The following is a 10,441-nucleotide window of genomic DNA, read 5'->3' as shown; positions in this document are numbered from 1 at the left end:
TATAGCCCACGAAGGGCTCCTGATTCCCAGTTCAGCCCAGGAAGGACTCCTGTCCCCAAGTGTAGCCCAGGAGCCAGGTGGAATGCGGAGATTCCCTCGTTCATTTGTGTGATGTTCGCAAATGCCTTACATTGATGTTCCTTGGACATGGCCAGACTGTAGGTACATTGTAATAAATTTGAATTACAGGCATAAATTTGTTTTGTATCATCAGTCTTTACAGCTATAAACAGTTTTGATGCTGCATTATCTAATATTGTGTTCAAAATAAAGTGGCAGGCAGTAATGCATAGATTTGTGTAGGGAGCATCAGGAGATAAGGTTTATTATGAATGTAATTCATTCATTGGTTTAGTCCAATTAATGGACTGTCTTACCAAGCTTTTGTGAGTGCTTTATATTTATATCTTTATATTTAGCCTAGCAACACGTAAACAGCAATCTCTGTTTTAATCATGTGCCATTGCCGTTGAACTCATTGCCTTCTGTGCACTTTAGGAGCATGTTCCTGATAAACAGACAGCACCAGCTGGTTCCACGAATGACAGGTGTGTTTCTCTGTTCACAGAACAGTGCTGTATTCTTTTTTCATCTCGCACGCTTTCGGAGTTACAAACCTCATGCATGCAGAAGCTCAGTGATCGGATCTCTGCTCTTTTGCAGTATAAACTCAGATGCCACATCCGGTAAAGAGATGAGCGATGGAAACGAGGGCTCCGGCAGAGCTCGCAGTGAATCACGAGTGCGAAAACCCAATCGCAAAACGTCCCGCACGCGCTCCCGCCAAGACAAGATCAACAGACCCAAACTCACCATGATCAAAGTGAGTCACAGATGAAGAATGTCCAAACATGATGTTTAGATGCTAGCTGTCAAAAATAAAGTGATTTGTGAAGCTTATAATTGTTTGAGTGTTTCACGGGTCAAAGCTCAGACATGAGTGCTGGTTTGGACATTAGAACACCTAAAATAATTTGAAACATTTCTGTTAATGTTGACATAGTTCTTTCAGAGGCATTTTTTTGAAGTTCCTGTTGTTGTATTCTCTGTGACTGTGTTACAGGTGTGTGACACAGGAGACAAGATGGTGGAGTGTCAGCTGGAGACTCATAATCATAAGATGGTGACGTTTAAATTTGACCTTGATGGAGATGCTCCAGAGGAGATTGCCACATATATGGTGAGATCTTCACCTCTACTTTCTCTCTCCCTCCCCATATGCCCTTCTCTTCTTCTGGCAAACTCCCAGAGGTGATGCGTTTCAAACTCCTGTACTAAAGTTTATGGATGCTATTTTTCTTAATGTAAACGTGTGGTAGGATTTGGAGTAGGAATGGGCCAAAATTTTTCAAATCTGTCAAACTAAACATGCATTAACATCTGATTATTTCATTATTATAATCATATAAATGAAGTACTTTTTAATTTCATTAAAAAAACTTAATTAACTCAAATGATAGACTCTAAATTCTGTGTGGCTATTAAGCTGCTATATCCAGAACATGTTTTATTAATGTGTAAGGTTGCAACATTGCTTGGCAGACCTGAACTAACTCCACTTTGTGTCTGAAAAAATACTCAGCAACAACACAAGATATACAATTCTTATTTATTTTTTTAATCATAAATGTACAATTGTGTGGTTGGTAGCATTGCATTATTTGTATGGGGCAAATAACAAATCTGTTTTTGTCCTGCAGTCTGTGAGCCTGTCAGAACACAACCATTTTTGGAGAACCACTGCATTAATGCTTTATTGTCATGTTCAGACAGTGTTCCTCATATACAGCTCATTGAATCTTAATTGGTAGATGGGCGTACTGTATCTGCTTGTCCTGGATAGATGATTGGGCTCAAAGTGCTTGTTCTTGTTGATGTTCCTCCAGGTTGAGAATGAGTTTATTCTGTTGCTGGAGAGGGAGATGTTCATCGAGCAGCTGAAGGAGATCATGGATAAAGCCGAGGACATTCTGAATGAGGATGCTGAGGGTGAGAAGGCCTCTGTCCAGACCTCACCGCTCTGTCAGACGCCTGTCACAGCAGACTCCGGCCCGCAGGTCAGGCCCAGTGCTTACTTAATACAGACATGCTTTAGATCGAAATGCACCAGCTATCGTGTCCTTGAGTATGGACACACAGGATACAGTGGAGCTGAAGTCACACCTTAAGGAAATGTGCTTTCCTCTACAGCCATAGTGCATGATTGCAGAAAATATCAGGGTTTTCCATCTCGATTCAATATCAGTTCATGTGTATATACTGTATACTGTAAATATAAGGGGATAAAAATATTTTGTTGAATGCCTTTTTTAGCATCATTTTAAACTTGGTTTAAATTCAGTATTTGCTTGCATTCATTGTGTGTAATTATGCGAGTATCATTTAAAAAAAGGATGCAAATTATTAACTTTTTTAATTTCTCATTTAAAAATCTAGTGTCTAAATATTTATTCAAATGAAGAACTTAAAAATAAGTAAGCAGGTATGACCTGCAATATTCTAGATATAATTAATAAAGAGCCAAAGAGGTAAGCCATACATTAAAAGTAAGCAATACCTGAGGGTTAAGAAAACCATACTAATGTTGCCTCTCCATCACTCTCCAGAATAAAATTAATACTGTAAATGTCATTGACGTTGTAACGGAGCCGACGAGACGAGAGGCGTGCGGATTCATATGCAAGCTTTTATTAATAAACATGGTCAAAAAACACAGACAGGGTCGAACAACAGCAAACAGGTATGGCACAGGCAAGACAAAAGAGCAATCCAAAACGGGCTTGAGTCAGACGACAGCGAACGTTATCCAGAGGGCTTGACAAGAGAGGTAATCCGTAAACGAGAGCAATAGTCCAGGTGAGGGGCAAACACAGTCCGAAACGGCAAGGCAAAAGGTAAATCCAAGATACGCGGGCAAGAATCAGAAACCAGGAAACACAATGAGACTAGACTAAGACTAGGAACTGAGACTAGGAACTAGAAACTAAGACGGTAGATCTTGGGAAATGGCTCCGTAAAGTGCTATCACTTGGAGAGTGATAAACGCAGACAATACTCGGCGTCTTGAGCAGGATCTGAGTGGGTGTTATATAGTGTGTGTGTGATTGACTGCAGGTGAGTCCAATCAGTGCAATGTAACATGAGAAATGTAGTCCAGGGTGACATGTAACAGTCTGTGTGGTGTGAAAGTCAATATAATGGAAGGGCGACCTCTGGTAGCAACCGGACAGAAGGCCACGGACTGGATTCGTGACAGAGCCCCCCCAGACGCTCCCAACATAGTACAATCCAGGAGGGTGGTGGAGCGGAGGCGGAGGGATGGAGGGCCAGGTCCATGTGGAAGTGGAGGGACAGGGTACTGAGGCAAAGCCAGCAGAGCCGGATGCCAGGGCGGAGCCGGCAGGATAGGTGGAACTGAGGACCACCACAGCAGAGGTCCCCACGGCGGAGCTGAAGACCACCAGAGCCAGACAGAAGACCACCACGGCGGAGCAGACGGAACAGAAGACCACCAGAGCCAGACAGAAGACCACCACGGTGAAGCAGACAGAGCAGAAGACCACCAGTGCCAGACAGAAGACCACCATGGCGGAGCAGAAGACCACCAGTGCCAGACAGAAGACCACCACGGCGGAGCAGACGGAGCAGAGACCCATGGTAGAGACTGGGACCTAGGAAAAACTAAGACACAAGAGACAGACAGAGCATATACAGTCTCAAAGACCGAGGCAGGGAGCGCAAAAAGTTCATCAATAGTCTCCCTGGTGACCACTGAACGGGCAGACAGTTCATAAACAGGCTCACTGACCGAAACTTGACAGGCAGACAGTTCAAAAACAGGTTTGTTAACTGAGACCAGATAAGCAGACAATTCAAAACAGGGTGTGTTGGCAGAGATAGGGTGAACAGACTGTTCATAACCAAGAGTAGTGACTGGAACTGAACTGACAAACAACTCATAAACTGATACTGGGCAGGCAGATAGTAAGACATCAGAATTGTCAGTGGGGTGGAAACAGACAGGTGAATTAACGTCAGGTTCATTGAGGGAAACGGGACTGGCAGATAATTCAGACACAGATTCATGGATAGATTCTGGATAGACTGACAGTTCATGATCAGACTCGTTGACAGAAACTGGCAAAACAGAGTGTTCAAAATCAGACTCAATAGCAGCATTTAGACGGACAGACAGATCACAATCAGCCTCCATGGCTGGTTCAGAACAGGACGAGAGTTCATAGACGGCCTCCATAGCCGTGACAGGACAGGCAGAGAGTTCACGGACGGCCTCCATAGCCGTGACGGGACAGGCAGAGAGTTCACAGATGGCCTCCATAGCCATGACGGGACAGGCAGAGAGTTCATAGACGGCCTCCATAGCCGTGACAGGACAGGCAGAGAGTTCACAGACGGCCTCCATAGCCGTGACAGGACAGGACGAGGATTCACAGATGGCCTTCATAGCCGTGACTGGATGGGCAGAGAGTTCACAGACAGCCTTCATAGCCGTGACAGGACAGACAAAGAGTTCAATAATGGGCGCCACTACTGTAACCAGAGCTGAAGTGAAAGATGTCGCCTCCGGAGGTTCTGCAGCATACGCCGCCACCTTTGTAGAATCCAAAACGAGCACCGCCGCCTCTGGAGGTTCTGCAGCCTCAGCCGCCACCTCTGGAGGATCTGGAGCGGGCAATGCCATTTCTGGAGGTTCTGCAGCCTCAGCCACCACCTCTGGCAATTCTTCCGCGGACGTCGCTGGCTCTGGAACTTCGGTGGTAGTGAACGCAGCCCATACACACCAGAAAGCAATTCCCCATATAGGAAATGCAGCAGACAAGGGGATTACTTCTGGGACAGAAGGGTTTGAGAGTACTGGTTTAGGGATACCAGCTGCACGTGCTGACACCAGCGGTGGGTCTTCCACGCTGGATGCCAGTCTGGGATACTGAAGAACAGTCCTTGAGGATCTGGGTGCAACAGACAGGAAGTGACAGGACTCTGAATGAACAGACAAGATGTGACGAGGCTCTGGAAGATCAGCTGAAACGTGACGAGACTCTGGGAGATCAGCTGAGATGTGGCGAGAGTCTGGAAGATTAGCTGAGACGTGACGTGACTCTGGAAGATCAGCTGAGACGTGCCGAGACTCTGGAAGATCAGCCGAGACGTGACGTGACTCTGGAAGATCAGCTGAGACGTGACGAGACTCTGGGAGATCAGCTGAGACGTGATTTGACTCATGAAGATCAACTGTGACTTGACTTGACTCATGACGATCAACTGTGATGTGATTTGACTCATGAAGATCAACTGTGACTTGACTTGACTCATGACGATCAACTGTGACTTGACTTGATTCATGACGGTCAACTGTGACGTGACTTGACTCAGGAATAGCAAATGAGAAATGACGGTGTGTTGTTGTGGCCGCCATTTTGCGAACAGTCTCCGTTGTTGTAGCCGCCATTATGTGAGTGCATTCTGGTGCATCCGCCATTTCAGTCACAGACACGGTGTCGCGTTCCTCCTCCGCGACACCCACAGTGAATGAAGAGCCAACACACAACAAAGCATAGTCCATAAACTGTGTGTGATTCTGAGTGATGAACGCGGACCCTCGCGTCTAAGCTTAGACATCAGCGGTTGATTAATACCTTCGCAAAAATACTCTTATCAACAAACAGTCCGGTAAATCAGAGTAATAGGCAATGGCTAGATACTCTGGAATATAGTTCTCCAGCGAACGCCGGCCTTGTTTAAGAGCTAATAATATTCGTGCTGTGTCCATACCTGGCCAATGTTCTTCTGAAAAGCTGCTGGATCCTTGTGTGGCCGAGTATTCTGTAACAGAGCCGACGAGACGAGAGACGTGCGGATCCATATGCAAGCTTTTATTAACGAACATGGTCAAAAAACACAGGCAGGGTCGAACAACAGCAAACAGGTATGGCATAGGCAAGACAAAAGAGCAATCCAAAACGGGCTTGAGTCAGACAAGAACTAGGAACTGAGACTAGGAACTAGAAACTAGAAACTAAGACAGGGAAATGGCTCCGTAAAGTGCTATCACTTGGAGAGCGATAAACGCAGACAATACTCGGCGACTTGAGCAGGATCTGAGTGGGTGTTATATAGTGTGTATGTGTGTGTGTGTGTGTGTGTGTGTGTGATTGACTGCAGGTGTGTCCAATCAGTGCAATGTAACATGGGAAATGTAGTGTGGTGTGAAAGTCAATATAATGGAAGGGCGACCTCTGGTGGCAATCGGACGGAAGGCCACGGACTGGATTCGTGACAGACGTAATAATCCATGCATAATATGCTGTAATGTTTACCAAAAATTGCTGCAAATACCTGTATAATGAAGCTGTCGTCTATCCTACTTAAACCCATTCAAGTGTATTGTCACCACTGATCTATATATAATGACTCTATTATAGACCAGTGATTGTCAACCCTGGTTTGTTTGGAGAGCTCCATGATCCACGTGACCTTGCGAGATCAAAGCTTGTCGCAACTCTGTTTTTCAATGGCTCTGGCTTTAACTGAAGCGCTACATTTTACAATTTACGCCACATTAAGTGCACCAAAATGGTATTTATTGTTTGAATTTAGTATTAAAACGTATAAAAAGCTGAGACTTTTTCATATCGCAAGCAGGGATATCAAGAGCCTGGAAGCATGTGTCAGAGTTAGCAACTCTGAAATATATGTTTTTATTGATAATTGGAGCAACACATTTTGTGGGAAAATAAATAAAAAATAAATCATAAATGGTGTTTTTTAAAAACAAAAATCATATAAATGCATAAGGTATTATACCTACATAATACTTTCATTTAGCCGAGCTAAATAGCGAGCTACTGACTTTACCGTTAGTTACTACAGCCTACAGTTTGCTAGCTAGCTATACCTTCGTTGCGTAAATGCATTATTACCTAGTTGCGATCATTTACAAAACATCTCGATCTCCTTATTTAAATTATGCTGCTAGAGAGAGCATCCATTCGTGTTGTAGCGGTATTTGACAGTTAAAGAGAGACGGCATCTTTCCCGCGAATGGGCGTGGTTTCAGTGCCGACAGTGGATGCCCCCAGTGTTTGAGAGTAGAGAATACTGCTTATTTTTTCAAAATTTTGATGCCTTATGTTATTTACTTGCTGTTTTTTATCATTCAAATTTGGTTGGGTTGTTAATAACACATTTTTCTGTGGTGTGACAAACTCAGAAGACATTTAAAGTGCTCCTTTTGTCATTGGGTTATGAAAGGTTCATATTTTGGTTTTGGGAGTCCCTAACAACAGGTTGACATGCATGCAAGGTCAAAAAACACTTTCATTGTCTTATAATATGCATTTATTTTTACCTTACTTGCTCAACGACTCCCAAATGATTCGCTCAACGATTAATTTTTCCAAACCCCTCCTTTGCGTGACGCTAATCTGCGGTGATTGGTCCGATTGTTCTCATTTTCATTTCATCTCGCCTGTAATGCCTGATAAAGCAGCGTTTGTGAGCGCAGTGCTGCTTTGTGTACAGCGTTAATGGGGAAACCGCTATTTTTACCACTCCAAAAGCTGCACCTAGTGGCAAAGAATGAATTTGGATTTTCATTCAGACCCAAGTTTTCAAGTTTTCCCGGGTCTGCGCGCGCAACAAGTGGGCGGGCAATATGCTAATGTTTCATGTTGACATCAATATGAAACGGCTTGGGATTCGTTTTAAGGGGAGACACTGCTGACAAAAGCACTGTTTTTTCATGCACCCGTCAATTTTGAGATTTTGGGCTTTTTGGCTTTTCATAAAGTGTTTTTTCAGATTAGTGGAAAGAAAACATCCAAAAGACACTGTTAAGCGTTTCTTTTATAGCACTTTATCTATTTGTGTAATGTTTGCAATTATCAATGTAATCAATCAACTGGGTAAGTAAGGTGATAATTAGTAGTTAATTTTTTTACCCTATTCACCTGCAGTGTCTCGCCTTAAAAATGACTCGTTTAAATGATTCAGAGTCGACTCTTTATTTTGAGAGACAATAACTTTATACATGGTGAACTTTCAGATTTAAAACTTTGCAGGATGTTTTCAATCACTTAGAGCTGTGTTACACACTGCATGAAAGGTCATTTTCAAAAATCCATAATAGGGGCACTTTAATATTGCTTTACACAGACTTTAACAAGACCTTTGTCTCAAAATATATTTTATCAATTTTATTGATTCTCATTTGCTACATAGATCTATAACATTAAAGGGGACATCAGATGCAAAATTCACTTTTACATGGTGTTTGAACATAAATGTGTGCTGGCAGTGTGTGAACACAACCACCCTACAATGATAAAAATTCACCCAGTGCTTTTTTTTTTTAAATCCCCATAAATCATGTGCACTGTCTAGGGCTGTGCGATATGGACAAAAAAAACCTATTGCGATTTCTTTGATCAATTTTGTGATTTCGATTTTAATCACGATTTTGACACACACAGACATGCTTTACAGTCATAAATGCATTCAGTGTGAATTTGAAACAACAGTAATACAATATTTCATAGACATATTCACGTTTAAACTCAATCAATATAACTTTGTTTAACTACCACCATGAGTGCCATCTATTATTACCTTGTTTATCTAAAAGTGCACTTTTCCTTGTTTTAAATCTTGCCAAAAAGCCATGTGTTGACTGTGAAACAGTAGACTATAATTATATGCATTTATGGTGTAATTACTAAATTTCCGTGCCAATCCATGTTATTTTTTACCGCGAATAATGCGCTGTCACTTTAATTCAGCGCGTGCAGCACAGCAGAAATAGACTCCATCCGGAAACGATCGCAGCATGACTGCTGCAGACGCACCGCCCCTGGAGCGCAATCCCGTGCAGTGTGAACGCTCTGATCCATTAACATGGGCGCGGACAAAATACGCACCACAGACGGAGTGTGTGAACCTGGCGTTACGTTTGTATGCCCGCTATAAAGCGATTTAGAAATCGCGCACGCTCAAATCGCGATTTTATGACGATTTTGATTAATCGCACAGCCCTAGCACTGTCTCAGATCAAGTGTTTCACAGATTCTTGGCTGAGTGATGTCACAAACCCAGCACCCTTCCCTTAATTGTTGATTGACACTGGTGTTTTACATTACATTTAGCAGATGCTTTTATCCAAAGTGACTTACAAATGAGGACAACGGAAGCGATCAAAATCAACAAAAGAGCAACGATACGCAGGTGCTATAACAAGTCTCAGTTAGCTTAACGCAGTACATGTAGCAAGGTTGTTTTTTTTAAATCATAAATAAAAAAAACTGAGAATTGAAAAAGCAAGTGTTAGAGGCCTTTTTTGCTTTTGTTAATTGCATAAAGAAAAAGATAGAATACAAAAAGATTAGAGAACTGCTGTTTTTCTTAAAATAAAACAAGCAAAAAAAAACTAAGCAGTTAGTAAATAGAGTGCAAGTCTAAAAGGGGCAAGTTTTATTATTTTTTTTATAAAGAATAAAATTAGAATAGAGAGTGCTAGAGTTAGAGGGTCAAATAAAGACGGAAGAGATGCGTTTTTAGCTGATTCTTGAAGATGGCTAAGGACTCAGCTGCTCGGACGGAGTTGGGCAGGTCATTCCACCAGGAGGGAACTGTAGCGGGGTGAATGAGAGCACGGACACAGTAGATGGAGTTTAACAGCAAAACCCCTGGAGGGTGATTTATTTAAGCAGAGAAATTATAATACAGTGTTTTGTGAAGGTGCTCTGGTTCCCAATGGTGATAGTGTCTGTGGTCATCTGTGAAGCGCAGCGAGTGGCCAGGGATTCAGTCTGTCTCTGTAAAAGTGGCACAAAAACACACATTAGTCTCTCATCCAGGGAGTATGCAACTCAACTGACATGGTTTTCCTCCTGGCTTTTAAAGCTGTCCTGAATGAGCTCCAGGTGCGCTGGCCATCACGCTCAGGTGTTCGCCGTTGGTGATTAGTGAAGGAGCGGCGTTTTCAGGGCGACGCTGATCTGCCCTCGGATGTGCCCTCGCTGATACGCGCCACAGAACAATTAATTTAAAAGTCTGTGAAAGTGATTTTGTGCCTCTTTGGGATGGCACAATAAAGCGACGTTCACTTGCAGAATGCAAGCTTCTCGAGGGCGCATAAGTCTGAAGTAATGAATTTAGGTAAAGGGGTGCAGAGCCAGTGGTGGTTTTGTAGGCAAACATTAATGCCTTGAATTTTATGTGAGCAGCTACTGGTAGCCAGTGCAAATTGATAAACAGAGGTGTGACGTGCATTCTTTTCGGCTCGTTAAAAATAAATCTTGCTGCCGCCTTCTGGATTAATTGTAAAGGTTTGATAGAACTGGCTGGAAGACCTGCCAAGAGAGCATTGCAATAGTCCAGCCTGGACAGAACAAGAGCCTGAACAAGGAGTTGTGAAGCATGTTCC

At 43.0% G+C, this 10,441-nt stretch overlaps 1 protein-coding gene and 2 long non-coding RNA genes across 7 annotated transcripts in view; all 3 read left to right on the top strand.

The window, feature by feature from the left end:
• Positions 1 to 496: 496 nt before the first annotated feature.
• Positions 497 to 1,113, top strand: LOC107731487 (uncharacterized). Its single transcript, XR_001638777.1, has 3 exons — positions 497 to 548; positions 664 to 823; positions 1,064 to 1,113. It is a non-coding gene; the product is annotated as an uncharacterized LOC107731487 (long non-coding RNA).
• An 8-nt stretch (positions 1,114 to 1,121) lies between these two features.
• The window catches only part of LOC107731484 (serine/threonine-protein kinase WNK2-like), a 64,818-nt gene continuing 55,498 nt past the window's right edge, over positions 1,122 to 10,441 (top strand). For 4 of the 5 annotated variants that reach the window (XR_001638775.1, XM_016542579.1, XM_016542578.1 and 1 more), the window contains exons 1-2: positions 1,122 to 1,180; positions 1,887 to 2,057. Coding sequence is in view for 4 of the 5 variants with exons in the window: in XM_016542579.1 (XP_016398065.1) it covers positions 1,178 to 1,180; positions 1,887 to 2,057 (174 nt within the window). In the remaining variant the exon portion in view is untranslated. Of the gene's footprint in view, positions 1,181 to 1,886; positions 2,058 to 10,441 lie in introns of those variants that run through there. The other variant, XM_016542581.1, reaches the window with a different exon arrangement.
• On the top strand, positions 6,162 to 10,286 carry LOC107731486 (uncharacterized). The gene is made up of 3 exons (XR_001638776.1): positions 6,162 to 6,222; positions 10,190 to 10,192; positions 10,275 to 10,286. It is a non-coding gene; the product is annotated as an uncharacterized LOC107731486 (long non-coding RNA).

This window comes from Sinocyclocheilus rhinocerous, unplaced genomic scaffold (genome assembly GCF_001515625.1).
Source record: "Sinocyclocheilus rhinocerous isolate Xijiao unplaced genomic scaffold, SAMN03320098_v1.1 scaffold1811, whole genome shotgun sequence".
Taxonomy (NCBI): Eukaryota; Metazoa; Chordata; class Actinopteri; order Cypriniformes; family Cyprinidae; genus Sinocyclocheilus; species Sinocyclocheilus rhinocerous.
Note: the sequence above shows the minus strand (reverse complement) of the source record. Positions and strands in the feature narration are given on the sequence as shown.